This window comes from Syngnathus acus, chromosome 16 (genome assembly GCF_901709675.1).
Source record: "Syngnathus acus chromosome 16, fSynAcu1.2, whole genome shotgun sequence".
NCBI lineage: Eukaryota > Metazoa > Chordata > Actinopteri > Syngnathiformes > Syngnathidae > Syngnathus > Syngnathus acus.
This window is the reverse complement of record NC_051101.1, coordinates 1917692-1940939: the sequence shown is the minus strand read 5'-3', so window position 1 is coordinate 1940939 and position 23248 is coordinate 1917692. Positions and strand designations below refer to the sequence as shown.

At 44.8% G+C, this 23248-nt stretch overlaps 3 protein-coding genes across 5 annotated transcripts; 1 reads left to right on the top strand and 2 right to left on the bottom strand.

Moving 5' to 3' along the window:
* Positions 1 to 231: 231 nt before the first annotated feature.
* ddx61 (DEAD (Asp-Glu-Ala-Asp) box helicase 61) lies at positions 232 to 4938 on the bottom strand. The gene is made up of 13 exons (XM_037273298.1): positions 4749 to 4938; positions 3846 to 4428; positions 3706 to 3769; positions 3490 to 3594; positions 3199 to 3328; positions 2926 to 3072; positions 2563 to 2657; positions 2372 to 2494; positions 2165 to 2293; positions 1860 to 2040; positions 1679 to 1780; positions 1282 to 1496; positions 232 to 619 (listed from the first exon to the last, which is right to left on the bottom strand). The coding sequence occupies exons 2-12, from the start codon at positions 3992 to 3994 to the stop codon at positions 1291 to 1293; spliced, it is 1431 nt and encodes a 476-aa protein (XP_037129193.1). The 5' UTR covers positions 3995 to 4428; positions 4749 to 4938; the 3' UTR covers positions 232 to 619; positions 1282 to 1290.
* Positions 4939 to 6115: 1177 nt separating this feature from the next.
* On the bottom strand, positions 6116 to 18563 carry bcl3 (BCL3 transcription coactivator). The gene is made up of 11 exons (XM_037273286.1): positions 18472 to 18563; positions 18256 to 18378; positions 15064 to 15570; positions 14182 to 14293; positions 12656 to 12764; positions 9839 to 10040; positions 9630 to 9718; positions 9463 to 9540; positions 8980 to 9147; positions 6649 to 6757; positions 6116 to 6573 (listed from the first exon to the last, which is right to left on the bottom strand). Exons 2-11 carry the CDS (start codon positions 18257 to 18259, stop codon positions 6407 to 6409), a joined length of 1545 nt encoding a protein of 514 aa, XP_037129181.1. The 5' UTR covers positions 18260 to 18378; positions 18472 to 18563; the 3' UTR covers positions 6116 to 6406.
* Positions 18074 to 23064, top strand: cblc (Cbl proto-oncogene C, E3 ubiquitin protein ligase). 3 transcript variants are annotated; one of them, XM_037273322.1, is made up of 9 exons: positions 18074 to 20267; positions 20332 to 20478; positions 20844 to 21000; positions 21175 to 21296; positions 21366 to 21503; positions 21572 to 21659; positions 21929 to 22060; positions 22257 to 22427; positions 22878 to 23064. In XM_037273322.1, exons 1-9 carry the CDS (start codon positions 19894 to 19896, stop codon positions 22905 to 22907), a joined length of 1359 nt encoding a protein of 452 aa, XP_037129217.1. In that variant the 5' UTR covers positions 18074 to 19893; the 3' UTR covers positions 22908 to 23064. The 3 variants fall into 3 exon arrangements, with proteins under 3 accessions (XP_037129217.1, XP_037129218.1, XP_037129216.1); XM_037273323.1 differs by having other exon boundaries at positions 18075 to 20267; positions 20365 to 20478; positions 22254 to 22427; XM_037273321.1 differs by having other exon boundaries at positions 18800 to 20267; positions 22254 to 22427.
* The last annotated feature ends 184 nt before the right edge of the window (positions 23065 to 23248 follow it).

Genomic DNA, 23248 nt, shown 5'->3' with positions numbered 1-23248 from the left:
GTTTTCGAGCTTTTGTTGTTGTTTGATCTTCATCATGAGGAATAATGTTTTTCCTTTTATTTAATTTGTAACATTTCAGCTGGAATTCAGAGTTTTGCTATTCTCAGACTCTGTCCCTATTCCCTGTGAATATGAGTAGGAACAATGCACAGCATAAATACGTTTTTCTAAATTCTGCATACCATTATGTTGTGCACGCATACCCCCCCACCCAATAATGAAACAAGAACATAAAGCTCAAGTTAGTTTTATTCTTCTCCCAGTAGGCTATAGCAACAGCATATAACAGAAATTCTTGCCCATCTCTCTTTGTGGTGACCAAAAAAAATACATAAATCATTGAACGGAAGCCGCCTGTTTGCTGGTACCGACTGTAGCAGTCCATAAAAAAAAGAACACACACACACACAGTCTGAAGTTCCTCAACCCCCTCCAGAACCAGACAGCATGGTTAGTACTGCTCCTTGTCAGCAAAATCTGACCCAACACTTTGGTCACAAAAATACACACGAACGTGCGTGCATACAAGATGGGCAGGTTGTAAACCACAGTGAACCAGAACTCTTCACATTGTGTCTTGAGCCATATTTTTACGATATCAGAAGCCATCTTTTGTTTTCTGAAAAACAATTGAAATGTAAGCATGTAAAAAAGGGTGACCAAATACACACTGCTAAAATCTCAATCCATTTCTAAAATGTGAGAACCCCTGGCGGGCGGCATGCATGATCGGGGAGGGGGGCTGCCTAGTGTGGTGGACTTGAGATGACTATCACGGCACAGAATGCACATAATAGCTGTTGTTGTTTAAGGACTGACACATGAGAAAATAGAAAGACGAAAGCACAACATTCTCTACCGACAATTCTGCATCCTCACAAGTCAGGTCTGTTGTTGTACTATCAAGACTGGCCTGTGGTGGGCAGCACGAGCCCGTGGTGTGTTAAAACTCTGTAGTGAAGGCTTGCTTTTTAACTTTGAGGCCTTTTATGGGGGATATTGTATAGAATGCTACAAAACCAGTTACAATACGTGAAAACTCTAACATATGCTCCAAAGTGTAGCAATTTGGAAGTCAAGCAAAATGCAGAGTGGTGAAGAGAACTAAGAAGTCTCAAAAGTCAACCACTGCAGAAAGCTACCAGAGGACAGGATAATGTACATAAATGTCTAACAGAAATAGTATGTATAAAAATACTGTATATAGGTTTATCTATTTTAGTTTTATGATATGGTGGTGAAACTCCTTTGACACTTGTCAACTTTCCTCCCCAAACTTACCCCATTCTTTCACGGTGCTGCCATTTTTCCATTGCTTGGTGCAGCGTGGAGGTTGTCAGAATCCACAGAGTGAAACTCTGCCACGTAGAGGCTCTTGTCGATGTTGCCCGGGATGGGCTTGATGTCGGTGACCAGCTGGTCCTCGATGCTCTTCAGAATGTGGCGGTCCTCCGACGTGATCAGATTGATGGCCAGACCCAGGTGGCCGAAGCGCCCTGAACGAAAGCGTAGAATTGCGATTAAATTCATCATGAGATGTGGCCGGCCCGTCACAAATAAAAGACTACATCGGGCCTCCCCAACATGATGACCCCCCCCCCCCCTTTCACCCCCTCCAAGGAGCACAAAAGTAGCCCGGCAGCTTGTTAAAAAAAAAAAAAACGGAACGGCTGATCACCTGATCTTCCGATTCGATGCAAGTAGGTCTCTGCGCTTTTGGGGAAGTCAAAGTTGATGACCACGTTGACCGCCTGGATATCGATCCCCCGCGTGAACAGGTCTGCCAAAAGAGCACGCGTTGGTTGAGCACGCCATCTACTTGGAATTGTTGGCAATGTGCGTCGAGTTCCTGTAGCCACCTGTGCACACCAGGTTTCTGCACAGTCCGTTGCGGAAGTCGTGGAACACGCGGTTCCTGTACTCTTGCATCATTTTGGCATGAATGTAGAAGCACGAGTAGCCCAGCTGGGTGATCTTCTTGGCCAGGAGCTCCACCCGCTGGCTGGAGTTGCAAAAGATGATGGACTGGTTGATTTGAAGCTGGAACACAAAAGGTCAAATCATGTTTTTTTTTTTTTTTTTTACACTGTGGATGTCAAGAGGTGTGCGGCTCAAACAAAAGAGGAGGTTTGGACAGAAAATAATGGAGGAACTTAAGCCTCACCCGGGAGAAGAGTGTATTGAGACAGTGGACCTTCTGCCTCTCGGTCACATACGCGTAATACTGGGTGATGCCCTTCAACGTCAGCTCCTCCATGAGGTTGATCTCATAAGGCTTCTGCAGGTGTTTGTTCTGGATGGGGTTTGGAGGGGAATCTCTAAAAACACTTTTGCTTTGAAATGAAAAGCGTGCAAGTGAGGGTCACCATACCATGAATGTCTGCACACTGATGGGGAACGTTGCTGAGTAGAGCAGAATCTGCCGATTCTTTGGTAAGAAGCTGATGATGTCTTCGATGATCGCCACAAAGTCTTGCGAGAGGAGCTTGTCCGCCTGAACATGTCAGATGTTGAAAAGGTTTGAGAAACACAAAAGGACGATGCGTGTTATGAGAGTCCTACCTCATCCATCACCATCATTTGTAACCTGTCCACTTTGGCCAGACCCTTCTTGATCAGGTCCAGTAATCTTCCAGGTGTGGCAACCACCACGTGTACTGTTGGGACAAAAACGGCCAAAGTGTCACAAACGTATCTAAAACTAAAAAAAAATATTACAATTAAAATAATAAACCTTTTCCAACTTCAAATACTGTTTTATACTACAAAGTCAACATTTTCTTTAATTAAAAATTGAAAATGTACACTAGATGTTCCACTAGAGAGCTTGGTCTTTGGTCTTAGACTCGGGCGCCCCTTCCATTTTCCCGTTTGTGGAAAAGCTTGGCCAACTCTGCACTAGCGAGACAAGCGTGCGAGCTGCACCTGTCTCGTCGAGGCGCAAGATGTCATCCCTCAAGTTGGTGCCGCCGGTGGTGGCCATGATCTTGACTCTGCCTAGGTGCTTGCTGAGCTGGATGGCGATTTGGCTCATTTGCAGCGCCAACTCTCGCGTGGGCACGACGACTAAGGCTGCGTGGAGACACACAAGTGAGGAGGCGAGGGGTGACGAGAGCGTGGACAAAGTGAGTCCGACTTCATTATGGAAAGGCAAGGAGGAGGGGGAGTGGTACCGGGAATGAGAAAGCAGACACTGACCTTGAATGTAACTCCTCTTTAGGTCGATTCTCTCCAGGAGCGGAATGAGGTAGGCTCCGCTTTTGCCCGTTCCGTTTTTGGCACGGGCCAAAATATCTCGGCCAGACAAGGCGATGGGGATGCTTTCCTCCTATGAGGGGGCACATGCATGAGAATTTTTTTTTTCATGCATAAGTAATGCATCTATAGGTGCAGCGTCCAGCATATGCAGAATCAATGTTTCCTACCCACCCAGTGGTCTGCTACCTGTGTCAAGCAACAGAAAAATGGTGACAAAAACGGAAAACGGACCTGTACGGGCGAGGGCTTTTCCCATCCCATCTCAAAGATTCCCATGAGCAGTTCCCTCTTGAGGCAGTAGTCTTCAAATTCATTTCCCTTGGTGGAGGTCACATCCTGGGATTGTCAAAGTGTAGATGTGTAAATTGAGCAAAATTTGTATATATTATTATATTTCAAAGCTTAAAATGTTTGGGTACTTAAACTTAATCATTAGGGTTACATTACCGATGTTCTAATTCTGTTGTCTTTTGGAGGAAGTTCTAGGCACTTTTTCCAGTCATCTCCAAACCTAAAGACAAAACACACAATTTTTAGAATGCGAGATGAGAAGAGGCTTTGTACTTTGAATTCAAAATAAATCTTACTTGATACCGCCACTGCTCTGAGGATTACTGCTCCTCTTCAGGGGCTGCTGGCCACTGAATCCTGCGGTCTGGCTGCCTCTGAGCGGCCCATTCACTGCTTTCATCAAGCTGATCATCTGTGCTGGGTTTGCTGTTCTTGCTGCAGCCATTTTTCTTGTCTTTCTCTTTTCTTTATTTGAAAGTTACCAGCGCAACTGATTTGTGTTTCTTACTAATACTGAAGTACAGACTAAAAAAAAAAAGGTAAAAATTGCACTGCACTTTGAGCATCTGTCAACAGGGCCCTTGAAAATAAAGAGGCCTGTGTGTGAATTATGATAATTTACAACGTAACTCTCCCAAAAAAATGGAGAAATTAACATTCATGTGAATAAATATATCACAAGAGCTGTTATCTAATAGTCCTCTTTATCTTTGTCAGAATTGCAATTCTGTTCATTGATGTGACTAAGGCTGTTGTGTCTGATGAGCTACATCTACTAAATATTTTCAATTCCTTGGATTTTTCTACTGTTATTTGACCAACTGGATTAGCCTTTATAGTATTGTTGGGATGATTTGGGATTGGCCAAATCCAGGTCACCTGCCATGACATAAAACAAGAAAAATTTCTTAAATGGTAAAGAAATTCATCAACAAGCCAAATACATGTGGTCACCTGTTGTCAGTCAGTCAAAAGTCACCAACAAATGTGAACTATAATGGGCGTCTCAGACAAAAGTCATTTCATATTTTGATACTCGAGCAGGATAGACAAACAAAGCATCTCGGGAAACGTTTCGAATCAACGTTCAACAAAGTTGGAAACTTTTCCACCAACAAGCTCAAGTTAGCATGCTATTATCCTAGCCGCCTTCGATGTTCAAACTACGGTGCTTGAGAACAGTTACGCGTCAAACCTACCTTGAGTTTTCTCCCTCCAGCCAAAGTATATTTTCGCTTGTAAGCTTTTAACGTGATATGTGTGTCGAGTCCGACAGCAGTTTTGACACCGTTTCGCGAAATCTGCTTCAGTCGTAACTTTATATCACTTCTTTGTTGTCTCACTTTCAAATTATTGACAATTCAACATGGCCGCGCGCACGACTTACAATTGGTTGGTCGCCTCCATGGGGGCGGGTGGCAACTGACCAATCACATTGCTACTTCTTTCAAACGGAACCGCTTGATTGGAGTGGACAAGCTTTTCTTTCTATTTTTAGGGGGTGGAACCATAACAGGAAGATTTTAGCTCGATTTCGTTTATGATAAATCTCATTTCTGATTTCCTTTCCCTTTCACTTTGAGAAAAAGTAAATGTCAATTACAGTTATATTAAGAAATGCTAGGTATATTATGAAATGTATGGTCGAAAGAAATTAACACAAGATAAGCTTTTATAAATATACTTTGAAATTTTTTAACAAAAGCAGAATAACATAAGACACTACTCACAAAAGGTTAGGGATACTGTATTGGGCTACAGAGATACAGTGAGATTGGAAGGGTCACAGAAAGGTTTGCCATTCAGCACCATGTTGTCAAACATCAAGTTGTACAAAACGCACTGAAACAGTGAACAAATGGACATTTAAAAGTTCAAAATAAATTCACCTGTAAAGGTTATTTATAATTTAGGTCTATCTTGAAATTTGACTGGAAAGCCCAATCCAAATTCCTATCTTTTTCTGCGTAGCATATGTAAACAAAACACACAAGGCAATGTAATGCAAATTCCATCACTTTACAAGTACAGGGGGTCCTGGACAGTCACTGTATACTGTATACCAGTGGTTCTTAACCTGGGTTGGATCGAACCCTAGGGGTTCCGTCAGTCGGTCTCAGGGGTTCGCCAGAGCCTCCACTGCGGAGGTCCGAACATGCCTGATTTATTGTGTTAATTTGTGATGACGCATATCTGAAATGGTCTCGTAAAGGCAACAGCAGCAGTCACTCTGATCTGCAGGTATGTAATTTGTTTTGACTTCATGCATTGTGTTTTTTTTTTCTTTGAACAAGCTGATGTTCATGCACGGCTCATTTTGTGCACTAGTAATAAACATTGAGGTCTTCAATTTGAAAAAAAACCATTTTTCACGAAAGAGGGGTTCGGTGAATGCGCATATGATACTGGTGGGGTTCGATACCTCCAACAAGGTTAAGAATGATCAGTTCATCCTCACGTTCTGCAGGAGCCTGATAATTGAATCAGGTGTGTTTAACGAGGGAAACTTGGAAAACATGTAGGAATGCGGCCCCCGAGGACTGGAGTTTGGGACCCCTGATCTAGATCAAACTAGCAATGGGTACCTAAACCCCCTCGGCCCCCAGCCTTGGCACACCCCTGAGTACAAACAAAGCTGAGGTACATCACAGCTCAGTCACTGAACAAATTAAACCCGGAGTTCCATTGCAGATGATCACATGGCACTGGAAACGTGACTTAACCTGTGCGTTAGCATAGGTTAGCCTAGCCACCCAACTCTGAACACTGTATTAGTTTCTCCCCCATTAATTCTTTGAGTAAACCGGCTACTCTTTTTAATGTGCAACATCACTGAATGCTAGATTTGTCATTTTCCTCATTGCTTGATGTTCCGAGGGATGCAGTAGTTGCCAGTTTTGATACATGAGGACTCCTGCTCGTAAAATGGAAAGGCGAACATTGGTGGGGTCCTTGGTGAGTGGGAGGTGGCGCAGTGAGGCATTGTTGGAGAACAACCACGACTGCGGCTTGGAGATGGTGAACCTAAAATTTGAGAGGGAAAAAAAAAGCACAGTTTGGATTTTGGGGGGAATCAGCAGGTGTACCTAATGAAGTGACCTCTACTGTTGGTCATTAAGCTGCTGCCGTGTGGCGAGGCTGACGTGTCGAAATGTTGATCTGGAACTTGTATGGGTTTTGAACCCCTCCCTCGTAAGATGTCTGCTATCTGCAAAAAAAAAAAAATACAAATGTCTCCATCATCAGATTTTTTTCTCCCAATGCATTTACAAACCGGATTCGGTTGAAGTTGGGAAATTGTGTAAAATGTAAATAAAAACAAAATACAAAGACTTGAAAATCCTTCGCAACCCATATTCAATTGAATACACTACAAAGACAATTTTTGCCAAATAATAATTAACTTAGAATTTCCTGGCTGCAACACGTCCAGTAGAAGTTGGGAAAGGTGGCAAAAAATACCGAGAAAGCTGAGAAAAGCTCATCAAACATCTATTTGGAACAACCCACATGTGATCAGGCTAAGTTGGAACAGGTGGGTACCATGAGTAGGTATAAAAGGAGCCTCCCCAAACATGCTCAGTCATTCACAAGCAAGGATGGGGTGAGGTTCACCACTTAGTCCATGACTGCGTGAGAAAATAGTTGAACAGTTTAAGAACAACATTTCTCAAAGCAAAATTGCAAGGAATTTAGGGATTTCAACATCTACGGTCCATAATATTATCAAAAGGTTCAGAGAATCTGGTGAAATTACTGCATGTAAGTGCCACGGCTGGAAACCAAGACTGAATGCCCGTGACCTTCGATCCCTCAGACAGCACTGCCTTAAAAACCGACATGAGTGTGTAAAGGATATTACCAAATGGGCTCAGGAAAACTTCAGAAAACCACTGGCAGTAAATACAGTTCGTCACTACATCAGTAAGTACGAGTTAAAACTCTACCATGCAAAGCAAAAGACGTTTATGAACAACATCCAGAAACGCCGCCTGGTTCTCTGGGCCCGAGCTCATGTAAAATGGACTGATGCACAATGGAAAAGTGTTTTGTGGTCTGATGAGTCCACTTTTAAATTTTTTTTTGGAAACACTGGACGATGACCAAAGAGGAAGCGGACCATCCGGACTGTTATCAATGCAAAGTTCAAAAGCCAGCATCTGTGATGGTATGGGGGTGCATTAGTTCCCATGGCATGGGTAACTTACATTTCTGTGAAGGCAATAATAAATGCTGAAAAGTACATACAGATTTTGGAGCAACATATGATGCCATCCAAGCGACGTCTTTTTCATGGACGCCGCTGCTTATATCAGCAAGATAATGTCAAGCCACATTCTGCACGTGTTACAACAGCGTGGCTTCGAAGTAAAAGAGTCCAGGTTCTCCCCTGGCCCACTTGCAGTCTAGACCTGTCTCCAATAGAAAACGTGTGCCGCATTATGAAGCGTAAAATACGACAGGGAAGACCCCGGACTGTTGAACAACTGAAGCGGTTCATCAAGCAAGAATAGGAAAGAATTCCACATGAGAAGCTAAGAGAATTAGTCTCCTCTCTTTCAAAACGTTTATTGAGTGTTATTAAAAGGAAAGGTGATGTAACGACGTGGTAAACATGCCCTTTCCCAACTTCTACTGCACGTGTTGCAGCCATGAAATTCTAAGTTAATTATTATTTGAAAAATTAAATAAAGTTTATGAGTTTGAGCATTAAATATGTTGTATTTGTAGTGTATTCAATTGAATATAGGTTGAAAAGGGCTTTCAAATCATTGTATTTTGTTTTTATTTACATTTTACACAATTTCCCAACTTCAACCGAACCCGGTTTGTATTATAGGGAGCAATTATACATGGATTTTTCCTATTCACGGGCCATTACACTAGTATTTGTGCGTTGAATGTGAGGGGCATGGCCAAATAGTGACGTTCTGAGCTCAGTCAGGTGTTTGCAAGGTGGGGCACTTGGAAGTCAAGTTAATCCCATTTATCCATTCATTTTGTCTCATCCACCTGAGGGTGGCGGATGAGATGGGGTACGCCCAGGACTCACACACTTAGTATTAACAATTATGCCACAATGCTTTTATTCTACTAAATAAATCTAGCTGACCAGATGAAGAAAAAGTAACGATCATGCTGCACTATTCATGTTTATCCGCTAGGTGGCAGGACAGAACTAATTGGATTCTACTTCACTAATTCTCCGACAGATTTCGCAATGATTCCTTTGCCCCCACTTCTGATGTGCTTTTTTCCCCCTCATGTTTGTTGCTAGGTTTTGGCATTCCCATTCATCTCAATGGAAAAATATGATCCAAAATACTAATGTTCTGACTTTAGGAGTGTGGTCAGGTCACGGAATTGAAACTTGTATCTCAAAGCATCAATGTTTTCACCTGAGTGCCTCACTTGACTGTTAGTGCTGACCTTTTTGTTCTTGGCCAGCATGACGGGTGTGTCGTTGTGGTAGTTTTTGAGACTGCTGTCCGCGCCGCTCTTGAGGAGCGCCCGCACCACGTCCGCCTGGCCCCGCGCGCAGGCGCTGTGCAGTGCCGTGTTGCTGCTGTACGACGGCCTGTTCACATCGCAGCCGCTCTGCGCCAAGACAAGGAGAAAACGTGGAGGACTCATTTGCAGTGGGCCGGCCTCCCAAAATAGAAATGAAAGTTTGTGTTGTTTCCTCCGCTGTTGTGATTGTGCCACAATAGTCATTTTGAAAAATATGTTTTGGGGAACTTACCTGAATTCAATATTTGCCTATTTCGAAAAATCCTACTTATCATGTGTTAAAATGAAAAAAACTTTGGACAGATGTAGTGACGACCTTTGATCCCGTTTAACCCCTCAATGTGGTCATTTTGGAACAAGTGTTTCATGCAAGTCACAAGCCTTCCCACACAATCTCTTTACCTCAATGAGGAAGCGGACCATTTCTGCATTGTTGCTCTCCACGGCAAGAATGAGGGGACTCTGGCCGCTCTTGATGTCCTGATGAAGTGGGTGCGGCAAAGTCATCCATCTGACGCAGGCAGGCAGTCTGAATGGAAATCGCGCGAGCAACGACGGCATGCACTAACCACAGTGTTGACATCAGCTCCCGCCACCAGCAGCATGGCGGCCAAATCTCTGTGTCCGTGGAGTACGGCCACGTGGAGGGGGCTCAAACCTGGTGTGCGAGTTTAAAGGGCCACAGTGGAAAGAAACGGCCCACGAGAGAAGGACAGTGAAGTGCCGCTATTTGTGGACAGCCACGCACGGCGCGGCTTCTGCCTACTTCTCCACTTACCTTGAAAGTTTTTCATCTCCAGGCAGGCGACAGACGAGGGGAGTGAAAGCACCATGGACAGACACAGCGGATGGTGGTATTCGCAGCAGAGGTGAAGCACCGTCTGGCCATTGCGGTCCAATGAGGAGGGGTCCGACCCGGCCCTTAGCAGCGCCTCCACCACATCTGACTGCCGGGTGATCACGGCCAGGTGGAGCGGAGTCTGCATGGTGCAAAGGAAATGATTCATTCATAAATGAATGAAATGTCGCCTGACATTTGAACATGTCCATTCTTGACACCATGGAGCCAACGCCCGATGGCTACGCCTGACAAACAAACAAACAAACAAACAAACAAACAAACAATCCTAAACCTTGACTCTTTATTTCTACCCATTTATACAACGGCTTGTTGGCCGTAAAAAATGAATGGAGCTGATCAGCAAGATTAAAACCAGTCAGCGTAGAGCAATGTTTCCAAACCTGTATTGAGCCAAAGCATATATTTTATGACAGAAAACACTTTTGCCCATCTCGTGAATGAACTTTGAATTGTTATGGCATGATCTGATGAAAAAAGGGCCGTTATCTCTGGTTACGAATCACAGACATTGACAAATTGAATGAATCTACTGGGAAGCTGTTGAGCAATGCAGGACATTCCCGAGCGAGCGTGAGGTCAGCGTATGTCATCGTACATGTCGACACTGGTGTTTAAATAAAGTCAGCGTAACTTCACATCAGTGTACGGGGAAGTGGACTTTCCACTCATATTTGGACAAGCTGCACAATTAATAGCAGCTAGAAAAAAAATCACATCAAGTTTCACTTGCTCTTTGACTGTCTTGGAGGTGTGTGCATGCGGACTTTTAAAAACAGTAGTGAGGTCATATTGCTCTTTGGTGATATACTTAAATCTTGATACACTACATTTGGTTTCCTTCACTTAAATGGCTACTTGTTTTTATTTCGAAAAATAGAGTTAGTTGACCTCACTTAAAAATTTGACTGATTTAACCTAATATTGTTATGGCAAAATTCAATATTACGCACTAAAAGTGTTTCTGAAGCTAGACAACACTTATCGACAGTGTGCAATCTATCTGAATTTGTATTAGCATTTTCTTTTTTAGCTAGTTTCAGATGTGTGTATGATATGTAATTCTCAATTATAGCCTCAGCAAATGCCCAGATTCAAACCCCAAACCACAGATCTGCACTGCAGACATGGTCTCCACTAGGTAAATGTGCTGGCATGTTTAGTTTGGGTTAAGCATAACTGACTCGTATTTTCACTGCTGGGTAAAACCATTAAGCATGGACTTCATCCAGTTACGCCATTGTCCATCCGTTTGCCTCAATCTTGTGATTCACACGCACAGTCATATATTTACAGTATAAAGCTGTTCTTATTGAAGAGGAACCAACATATTCCAACTCCATATTTAGCCCTTTAAACCAGAGCTTCCTGTAAAACTCCTCGAGGGGGATTAAAACAAAAAGAGAGCATCGATAAGAGGAAGTGTGTGCGTCGTGTGCGACAAGGAAGAGCAGGAAGGCAGGATAGCGAGGGAAAACCCCTTCTCTCTCCCTACGTGCTCTGGCATTGCTCAAAGATGAGTGGACCATGAAATGCTTTCATGCCACGCCAGACAGACAACTGCAAGGATCTCATGCTTTCCTGCTTGCACACAAATAAACCACTGATGGTGTCGCAGTGACTTAAGTGCGAGAGAGGTACACTGAGAGCGCGTGACAGCACGAGAGCGAGAGAGAGAGAGAGAGAGAGAGAGAGAGAGAGAGAGAGAGAGAGAGAGAGAGAGAGAGAGAGAGAGAAAGGGATAAATAGGAAATGATAGATAGTGATAGGTAGAGACAGAGAGAGGATGAGAGAAAGAGAGGATAAGAGAAAGAGAGAGAGGACGACGTACAAGAAGGGAAAGTCCCCGCCATCCACCCAGCGAACCTCAGGTATTTTACAACAGCCTCCAGCAAGCCGAAGAGGGGTTGGGCGAGGGGGGGTGGTCACGTGACTTCTCGGAAGGAGGATATCAAAGTACACAAACACACAGATGCGCGGCGTGTACGTGCACCCAAATAAAGAAGCAACTTTCAATGTGCTGCTAGTATTTATTTGCTTCGCAACTATCACACCACATTGCTGATTTTTTCCCCATGATATTAATCTGTGTATCCCTTTTTTTGTTTTTTGGCGGGGTTGTGGGGGGGGGGGGGGGTACAACTAATACACTTGCCATGCCTTCATTTGTGGTAAAGTAGCGCCTCAGTCACCATGAACATTTTTTGCCATAAGATTAAAATGCTGCAAGCCCACACAGGCAGATTCGCCGATGTCAACCACACTCAACTAAGCGCCGCCTCTTTTAGGGCACGTGTCTAACACACAGATAGTTGATCCCCGAGAGTTCTGATGATCAGCGCAAAGTTGGCGTGGCCCCCTGAGGGATTTAGTCACACATTCTGTGCGCGAGTATTAAACCCCCTTCATATTCTCGTGATTCCACGTACTTGTACTATAAAGGGCACCGAGGGTCACATACTTGTCAAAATGCTCAGGCACTCAAGCACAGAAACTCAGGATTGGTCAGCAGTATTGGAAATGTCTCCCTCTTTGTGTTGTATAGTAAAAAACAACACGGGCAAAAATGGAAGGAACCTGGCAAGAATGTAAGCGAGGACGTTGCGTGCAGACAGAGGCACCCTCAAGCGAGGGCGTGAGAAAAAAAAGTGTTTGTGTCGCCCTGATGGATGTTGTTGAAACCACATTCATGTTGTCAACGCGTGCGATATGACGAAGGCGATGCGTTGCTTTTACCTGTCGCAAGTTGTTGTAGATGTCCAGGCTCCTGCCGGCACACTGCAGCAGCCGGACGAGTTGCCGCACGAGGTCCAGCTTGCCTTGCACCACTGCGATGTGCAGGGCTCTGCAATCAAAACCACGATTAGATGTGTCTTTACGGCTGTGCCTCCAAAAACATGTTTCAAAGCTTGTTTGGTGTCAGGAGATCAGAAATCGAAAAACATTTTATTTTAGGGCGTTCTGATGCAAAGAGTCATTTGCCGAGCACGTTTATGATTTGATTTTCGGGGGGAAGGCCATGAATCGCCGAGGGAGCACATCTGTTGAGAACCGCATTGCCGTTATTGTGTTCTTTTTTCTTCCGCACAGCCGTTAGCTTCCAGTAAAGGTCGCACGAGTGCTTTTGACATCACTTCCTGCCGCCGCTGACAATGGCCGCATTCTGCGTGCAATCCATCCATGCTAGCACGAGATGGGGCTTTTCTCGCCAGACTGCAGCGATTGTGCAACAGGAAACCGTCGCCGTTTCTCAAGAAGACGTTCCAAGCGCGCTTTGCACAGGACGTGCCGGGGCATCGGCGACGCGAGCGCTTTTGATACAAGCTAATGCGGTAACGGATAGGAAGCGTGGCCGAGGCATGTGAAGTGAAAAACACACATGTATGCCAAAGTGTGCAGCCGCTACTCATTCCTGTAAGTGACATCATCTCGCACAGCTGACTGACTGGTGTGTCAGCTAATGGCTCCATCGCTTGCCTTAAAAGGAGACAAGTGCATTGCTCTTTTGGAACCTGATGGTTCCGTCCCTCACACAACAGTGGTACCTAATGCTGCGTCTGTTTTTATCTCCAGTTTCTCTGGAGAGTATGTCACCCCCAAATCACATTGACTGTATTCTCTTCATTGCCTTTTTCTCATGAGGTGAAACTGCACCAAGTTCTTGGAAGTGGGCAGACTACACGACCACATGCACATAACCCTAAAAGTTGCAACAGACGAGAAACTCTAAAGACATTCATGAAAAAATCATTTGTTCTGAAGCCAGGCATCCTCTGACTTGGATGCAAGAAGAGCACGCACGCGCACACGTCAGAGAGCGCGCACACAAAGAGGAAGATGAAGCCGATAAGACAGAGAGAGAGCGTGTGAGGAGCGGATGTTTGGTTTTTCAGTCCTATTCATTCAGAAAGGCCCTATCGTCGAGGCCAACATAGCTGAGAAAAACCACACCGAGTGCTTGATACCTCACACTCTTGCTTTTCCCGATCTCCGGGGACCCGCATTGACGTAAGTGGCGACGCGCGGTGGCTGTCGCGTCGCACACAAACATCTTGCAATTTGCTCCTCCTCTTTACAAAAGTGGCCTGGCAACTTAGTCAAAAGTCGCAAGGTATTTGTTCAACAAGATTTTTGCCAGTCCAAAGTGCTTAGAAGTCTTGTGTATTTGCTCGCTTGTGTGAGTTGCCCTGTGCATGCTACACATGTCAAGCTGCCTTGCCTCGCCTTTGAGTGATTGACAACATGAGAGTAAAGGCTCATACGTGTCTCCGTCTTCATCTTGCCGAGTGGCCAGCGCCATGCTCCTCAGCGGGTCCCGCGAGTGCTGGAAGCTGAGATGCTCCGCCTCCGGGTAGGGGTATGCCGGACAGTGACCTGACAAATAAAGCAGCGCAGTCAGTGCGGTATTTGACCCAGTGAGCTACTTGAGTCAAAAGGGGAATCACGTTCTGGACGTTTTCTCAATGACTCGTCGCCTGCCTGAGGCCACCTGTCACTCAACATATAAACCGCAGGAGGATTTGCGTTTCAATGACATAGTGGGAATTTGGACCACACCAGCGTTGTTTCTGAGCGAATACACACGATATTAGAGTGACACATTTACTTCAAAGAATCATCTTCCCTTTTGGCTTCATCATCTGGTATCAATCGCTCAAATTTTTTATACAATTTTTAATCTGAAAAATAGATTTCAGAATTTAAATATTAAATCAACCTTCCAATCATCCACAAATGTGTTCCCAGCTGAGCTCTCTTGTTTTGGAGAGAGATGGAGTACACACTGGACTGTTGGCCAGTTCACTGCATATATTGCACAAAATTAGTGAGTAAAAAAAGAAAATGATAAATATATATTTTGTATTTCTATTTATTATAATTTCTGAATAATTGCATTAAGACATACAAATTAAAATGAAAATATATATAATTTTTCAATGTTGATTTGAATTTTATTTTTTTCGGTGTTGATTTTTTTTGTTAATAATTCTCCAATGCATTTCATTCGTCGTTAATTGTGATTTTGTATTTCACGGGTCGGCCCGGTCCCTATTCCCCGCGAATACCGGGGTACGGACTATTTCGATTAGTGCCACAACTGATCGCATTTAACAGCAATGTAATGAGAGGTCATCGGTACTCACCATAAGTGAAGGAGGGCACGACGTGGACGGGAAAAGCTTCCAAACTCCGCTCAGCCTCCTTCGCGTGCATGTGGGTTGCCCCAGCAACAGGCAGCCGACCCTCAGCGGCGCTCCTCTCGCGTCGCTGCGGCGCGACAGCCTCCCCCGTCGCCGGGGAAAAGCGCTCCACTCGTCCCACGTCTCCAGACGCTCGTTCCTCCGGCTCCACGGCGATAGGTCGCTTCCGAAAAGGAAGCCGGAAGGAAGCCCCGTCAGCCGGTCTCTTGCGAGGGAAGCCCGGCGTAGGCGGAGGCGCAGGTGAGCCGACGGTCTCCTTGCGGCTACATGGGCGGTCTGGCGCCGCTGCGGACGAGGTGCTCCCCCGCTGACTGGTACTCAGGTCCAGCGGCGCGGCGGCGGCAAGCGAACGGCCGTCATCGTTCATGGTCATGACGTTTGGCATCAACCGGGGGCGAGGTTGAAAGTCTTTTGAGAGTCTCAGGTGCGTCTCGGTGCTTCGCTGAAAGTCTGTTGGCAGTAAAAACCGGACAGATAGCCCCCAAAAGCGATCATTCCGTTGGCGTCATTGGTAGGTTTTGTTTGTTTAATGATTACAACTACAAATAATTTTCAAATCAAGCAACCTTCAGCTTAGTGCTGAATGCGAGTTATGCATGGAAGCTCATGTGCAGCTGCGTAAGTGCTCCACCATTACTTTCTTTTTAAAATGAAAGTGAGCGATTACAACGTCGATGTGTGTGTGCGCGCGCGCGCGCGCGTTTGCCTGCATGTGCGTTTGGAGGAGTGCAGAAAATGTGCGGCGCCAACTTTCGTGGTGCCATTTTTGCATCAAAGTTTAAAATGTTATGTATCTATATTATCCAGGGGATGGATCAAAATCACACGGGGATGGGTTAAATGCAGAGGACAAATTTCACCACACCCAGATGTGTGTGTGACGATCATTGGGACTTTAACTTTAACTTTTAATTATATCTCTCGGAGTGAATCTGTGCCATCACTCACAATACATAGGTTCCCTCTGGTGCTAAGAATCGCTGCGTCGCTAGTTCAGTTCACGTTTTTATTTAATAATGTTTGCAGATCATCTTTAAGTTTTTTGAGGTGCAATCATTAGTTTATCTGAATGATAATCATACACTATAAAAACAGTGGCGGGCTTTGCATTTCACACCTAGGCCTTCAGTACTGCTCCGTCTGAATCAATCCAACCCTCAATAACTATTTTATGGCTATAAAACGTTTGCTGCAGGTACAGCTGCGACACATAAAAAAAGCATAAAAAAATAACCTGATGAAATTGCAACATTATTTAGGAATATAGCAACATTTTACTCACCAAAAATCCTGATTACATATTTGTACACGAAATCCATCCTCCTTTCTTTCCTTAATAAGATTTCAAATACTCTGTTGTTCAGATTATCCGTGCGTTTCAGTTCCATCAAGAAATCCTTTTCTATCGCCATCGAAGCTAATGCTAATGCAATTTGCAGCGTTCCTCGGAGCCTGTGAGCCAGGAGTACCGCTCGTAGTTAGTGGACTGAAAGTGGCGGACAAATCCTTTTCCCGGTTGTGACAGGTTTGCTAGCTGCGGAGTTGCCCGACCTTGCTTAACAATGTCCAGCTTTTCTTGAAAAGTCCATCTTGAAAATGGCTTTGACGGTAAATCTGCAACCAAATCAATTTCTACTCCTCCTTCAGCCATTGTGGGTTGACAAAACAGCCATTAAATCAACACAATAATATCTTTGCTTGTGCAGCTCGCTACAGATGTAGTTTGCTAGCTCTGGCTAGTACACGCTCTGACTATCCAATCAAAGTGTGTGAATACGCTGACAATTCCGTACGCCTGCTAGAGGGCCTTGGTGTCGCCAACTCAAAATCTGATTGGTTGAAGCAACAGTTTGATCGACATTTCTTTTATGCTACAGGGCCTGCAGAACTGATTGTGAAGGTCTCCAGGCAGATTTCTTTGATCCTGGCAACAAATAGTGGCTGAAATGTGATTGGTTAAATCCTTAAATATGAAAATACATGTCTGGAGGCAGCGCAACCACGGGGCTAGCAATGAAAGGAAGCGGACAGACCATTTGGAATTATTTAATACGTAGTCATGGACAAAATATAATTAACATCAGTCTGTGATTCATATATGTTTAAGCCAGCAGAAAAGGCCTTGCAGGCCCTGACGGCCCCCCACTGCTACAAATAGCAAGCACTCAAACGCCAAACAAAATGCGACAGTATACTTTTGGAACAAAGCCATCATTTTTCAATGATAAACACGTATGCCCACCGCACCACTGTATTATAATTTTCAACTCTATAATAGTCCATAATTATGTTTATGTAATTGCACTATGCAGTGGAACCTGAAGGAGCGCTGAGAAGCAAAACCGTTGAGTTCCGAAACAATTCTCCCCATTAGAAATAATTGAAAAGGCAATAATCTGTTCTCAGGCAGCAAGTTTTTGCCCTAACGTTACTTTTTTTTTATCTCACAATTGCGGAGCAAAAATGCATAGAGTTGAATATGCAGTACATTTAAGATCCACATAACTTGACATTGATTTGGCGCTGAATCTGTAAACGAAGAGGTGGAGAGGTGGGGTGGGGGAGGGAGGGAGGGAGGGAGGGAGGGTCATTGTTTGGAATTGGAATCACCTTCCATATGAAAAATCCAGTGGCTGCATTTTGTCAGTGTTTTACTAAATTTGTTTTATCCACTGGGACCTGGATATCCCCTCGTAAATCCCTTAGCAACACTAGCACTTTTTATGGCCTCTCTATTCCTCAAAAATGAATTTATGGTCAATCGCTGCACTTTGAATTGCGATGCCAAGTAATCCGAATGCTTCTTTCTTACTTGTTTTTCAGCTCTTCTTCTTTCTTCTTACAAAGGTTTCCCAAATATGTTGAGTTCTGAGGTAGTTGACTTCCGGGGTTCCACTGTATTTATGAAATGGTTAACCATTTTTTAATTTTTAATATGCAGAAACATTTCCGGGTCAAACCCCCACGGCAGAGCTCATGTGCCCGCAGGCCTCCAAGCATAACGAGGAAATGGGAGAATAAAAACAGATTCTGCAACCAGTCACACGCACGCACGCAAAGTTCCACACCCACGAGCACTCTAGTCCACACCTCAACATGTCACATACACCAACATTTCCTGATGCTTGGACTTACCCATGCAGGGCCAATTTGGTACTTTCCTGATCCACTTAAGTGTGGAGTTGGCCAAACATTTGTTGTCTAAAGTCCCTAAAAAATCCAGACGGGTTGCACACACTTGCGCATTGCCACCATTTTCTGCAGAGTAAGACACAAATGGATGATTAGTACACTCGTTTATAACTTTAGAAATGCTTCAATGGCTACGATCTCGGTGCTACTTTGACTAACCCCTTTTTTCTCTCCCTTCTGTTAAATGGGTTTGTGTGGCTCTGTCAAACAAATAAAAACATCATGTAGGTCAGATGGGGCTTGAAAGTGCAGCAAATCTAGATCGGTAGAGCCGGTAAGGTAAAGTTCGATTGGGGATGTTCCGACCATGATCTCCTGACCGTGATGGCATCAGGGACAAAATTACGCTACCTTCTTTTAATCTAACAACGCCCCCTTGGGGTAGGAAAGATCATGCGCAGGATGGATTGCTGGTAGAGCTCCTAAACTTGAAAATCTACCAGGTCGACCCCAATTGTCAACTTTGGTGAGCCAAGATTTTGAGGATTTCTCAACGACGGCCAAGATGTTCTCCGAGCTCTGAGACGGGATGGACATGTGAAGCCAAGTCATCAAGCTGGTACAGTCTGTTTGTTATTTATCTTTTCCAGACTGCTGTTTCTGAACAAGAACAGAACCTCGGTCATCATGGGGTCTGAAGCCGAATGGAAGACCAAACTCTTTGTGGGTTTTGGCATTCTGCTTGCGAGTAAGCAGATGTCGGGACCAACACGCAGCGACTGCTTTCATTTTGTGTGAAGTGACGCGTTTTGAGGCCAAGCTTGCTCTCTCACTCTCTCGCCGTCATTCTGTTGGGCGCAAAACAAAGCAAACCAGTTGGTCTGGCTTCAAACAGGAAGTCAGCAGTTGCAGTGCACAAAACATCTAAACAGCGGCTGCATTTGGGTCAGCAGCGCCGACTGCGTTTCTGCCGTTTAATGTCTCGGCCCTGCCTCGCTGAAATGCTACCGAGGAGACAGCCGAGGCTTGTTTTTGTGAGTAAGACGACATTTTTTGACTCCGGCCGGAGGATAAGCGCTCGATGAAATACATTTGAAGGAACATCCTCCAATGAACTCTAAATGCAACTCTTGCTTTTTTTTTCTTTTAACGACCGTCTTAAAGCAACTTGCAGATTCGGGGTTTGCTAAAAAGGGCTCTGAGAGGGATCTCCAAGATTTTGTGGGATGATGTTTTTTTTGTTAAAATTTTTAAAAATTTTCAAAAATAATATATATGCTCTTTTTTGTTTTTAAATGATCATGCTATTTATTATGGTGCACACCAACATTTCAGAGGTTGAGAAATACATATCTTTTAATTTTTATTAACTGTAGATTCTTACAAATCATTTGAAATGAAAATTTAATGTTGCTCAATTTTCAGGAGTCGTACAACATAAAAAAGCATCAGAATCGCTGTAAGATTTGAATTCATTGGTAAATGCTTTGCGCTAATCAAATATTTCTCGATAGTTACCAGTTGAGAGGCATTCTGGGTTCCATTTTAAACAGCTTCAGTCACTTGTCCCATAAATGTTTAATTCTGGAGAGAAAGGAAAAAAGGTGACTTGAGAGAGCTTATCAAAGACAAGATTCAAGCATGCAACGTGTCCTGATGGCGGCGGGCATCTCAGAAGACGTGGCGTCTCAGCGTCCCAGCAACCGACAGCACCGGCTGGTCAACAAAACTCTCCGGCGGTTGGAAAAGCTGCACGAGGCATGCGCAGACCCCCGGCTAGGCCTGAAGAGCAGCTCGCCTTACCTGCTGGAGCTGCTCCCCGAGACGGCCTCTGCGCTGAGACGGGTCTGGGAGCCCTACCGAGGTCTCGGGGCGTTCACGGGCCCAGCCCCCGGGGAGGACGAGGCGGCGTTCCTCGGCCTCCATGCCAGGACCCTGCTGGCTCAGACGGACAGAGCCTTGCTGCTGTTTAAAGAAGCCAAGGAGAAGATGTTTGATGAGACGTCCAGCTACAGGTACGATACTTTGAAATCAACTTTGCGAGCAATATGCCAACGTATGTGTTGTGTTTTGTGCCAGGAAGGACCTGACCAAGCTGTCCCTGCTCTTCAGTCACATGCTGTGGGAGCTCAAGGCCATCTTCCCGGGGGACCGTTACCATGGCAACACCTACAACCTGACCAAAATGGAGGCGCGGGACTTTTGGAAGATGACTTTTGGCACTAAGTGAGACTTTTGCTTTGCAGCTTTTGGATTTGCTTTTTGGGGGAGCCTATCGTCTGTCATTCAATGAAAATGATTTTGCATTGTTTTCACCAAATATTGATTTGCCACCATTTGGTGGCATCTTCGTGCTTAGCAACTACGTTGGAGTGAGGAGGAAGTGCTTCATTTAGTCGGGATAGAGAAAAAAAAAAGTGCTTTTTTGCAGGTAAGGGTCAATTTCTGAGGTTTTGCTTTGTCAACGGTCATTGAATGTAAGATATGAGCTTGCCTCCCATTATTTACTATCGATTGGTTGGTAATGAGAATAGGTTCCATCGTGAGGCCGAAGCCTCCCTCGTTTACCTCCGCTGACCTCTGATGCATAGATGCCTGGTAAGATGGAGCATCTTTGCGGAGAAGCTGCGGTGCGTGCACCTGTTCCAGGAGGGGCTGGAATCCGTGGCTCTCAAGGCCACCCTTGATCTCACCTGCAACGATCACGTCTCAGTCTTCGAATTCGACATCTTCACCAGGCTCTTCCAGGTGATTTTTCAATGCACTACAGAAATAAAGCTAGCTTTTTCTTTCACACACATCCAATCGTCTGGCCTTTGCTGACTTTGATCACAACGATCACCGATCGTTCATATGCATAAATCTCATTGGAGGTGGATCGGGATTTTCCGTTCCCAACTGAACCTCCCCTTCTTCCTTTAGCCATGGGGGTCCCTCCTGAGGAACTGGAACCAGCTGGCCGTCACCCACCCGGGCTACATGGCTTTCCTCACGTACGACCAGGCCTTGTCACGACTGGGACGCCACCCCCGCAAGCCGGGAAGGTGCAACAGGGCGACTCCCACGAGAACTCGTGCCGTCATATTGGTTATTAAGTCCGCCCTCCCTCTCAGCTACATCTTCCGTCTGAGCTGCACCAGGATGGGCCAGTGGGCCATTGGTCACGTGACTAGTGAAGGCGACATCGTGCAGATCATCCTTGAGAATACGCCGCTTTACCTGGCGCTCCTTCAGGGCCATAGCCAGGGCCGGTGAGCGCACAAACACACACGTCTTGTGTGTTCCGTGTGTTCTTCTAAGTTTCTTCATTAATTGGCAGCTATTTGTACCCTGACGGGCAAGACGCCAACCCAGACCTCAGCGCCTTGCACCGACCGGATCACAAAGCAAAAGTCAAGGTCACACAGGCATGTTGCACTTCAGATACAAATTGGAACAATATTTCCAGTGGGGGGAAAATGCTTTCATCCTTGGATACTTTTTATTTTACACCAGCGACATTTGGGTTTGAAAATCAGATAGATTGAAGAACAACCGCAAAAACTGGAGACTGTTCATTACTTCTGAAAGGAGCAACCTTGCAAAGTCAGCAAGAAGACAATAAAATGACTGAATATGGTTTGACGTTATAAATGAGGCACTAATTTGCGACTGACTGTCCTCCGTGGTGTGGCAGGAGCAGTACGAGCTTTACGGCAAAGTGGGCAGCTCCTTCCAGCTGTGTAAGATCTGCACACAGGAGGAGAAGGACATTCGTATCGAGCCGTGCGGACACCTGGTGTGCAGACGCTGCCTCGACAGCTGGCTGGTAGGACAGCGCAAGACACGCTGTGTCCCCTGCTTAATTTTCCTTCAACCTTCGTGTCCGCAACATTCAAGCAATAATTTTTTTGAAATGCAGTTTTACAGTTTACAGTCACTCATACAAGAGGTTCATTGGACACCAACAAGACACTTCATTAGGTACACCCAAGCGACTTACTTTCAATTTCAACATCCAGCAGAAATCGGCGGGCCACACGTGTCCGTACTGCCGCTGTGACGTCGAAGACACAGAGCCCGTCGAGGTTGAGCCCTACCAGCCCAAACGCAAGCAGGAGAAGGAGAGTGACACAGACGACGACCACGAAGACATTGAGCTGGTGGTGAAGCAAATGGCCTCGCTGAGGAAGAAGGCATGAGCTTATGTTATTCTTACACCATTTTTACACACTTTTTGGACATATTTCTACTCCCACATAATACACTGTTCCAATTTCAACATGCTCCAAAACTTCACATCACCCAGGTTACTCTTTTTCTCATTCCAGAAATGTAGTTTTGTCACAGTTACATATAGTTCATTAAAAGTTCATTAAAAATTCAATTCCAGCAGGACATTCTTAGATTTCAGTCATTTTATTTTTTAAATGCTTAATTGTAGTTTTTTTTAAGCATAATTGTAGTATTAGTTTTATTTTATATATACTACATACACCAAACTACATCTAGCCAACCCCACTCCAGTCCCTGAAGTCACTCACGAGGCCACACCCCTTCGAGGCACACATCCAACACACAAATACTACAGAAGGTACAGTAAATTTGTTCAACTGATGATATCTCCTGTGCTTCATGTGCATCAGGCTCCAGAGAGAAAGACCGCTCAGCAATGAATGACAGACGCTGGTGGGATTGGACACCATTCCCATTTGGCCACAAGATGGGAAATGAGGATTTACAAACACAAGTCCTTTGAAATTGCCTGTGTGTGATGTCAGAGCAGTAGGCAACAAGAATATATTTTATAAGAAATAAATCATTTGAACTCAATTCGGTAATGAGTTTTTTTTCCTTTTGTTCAAGAAAGGTTGGCATTTTGCCGTGATGACATGTAATACAGTAATCCCTCACTACATCGCGCTTTGATTATCGGGGCTTCAATACATCACAGTTTTTCCCCTCAAAAAAATCACAAATTCAAAATAAACCTTCTAAATTGAGGAATTATGGCAGA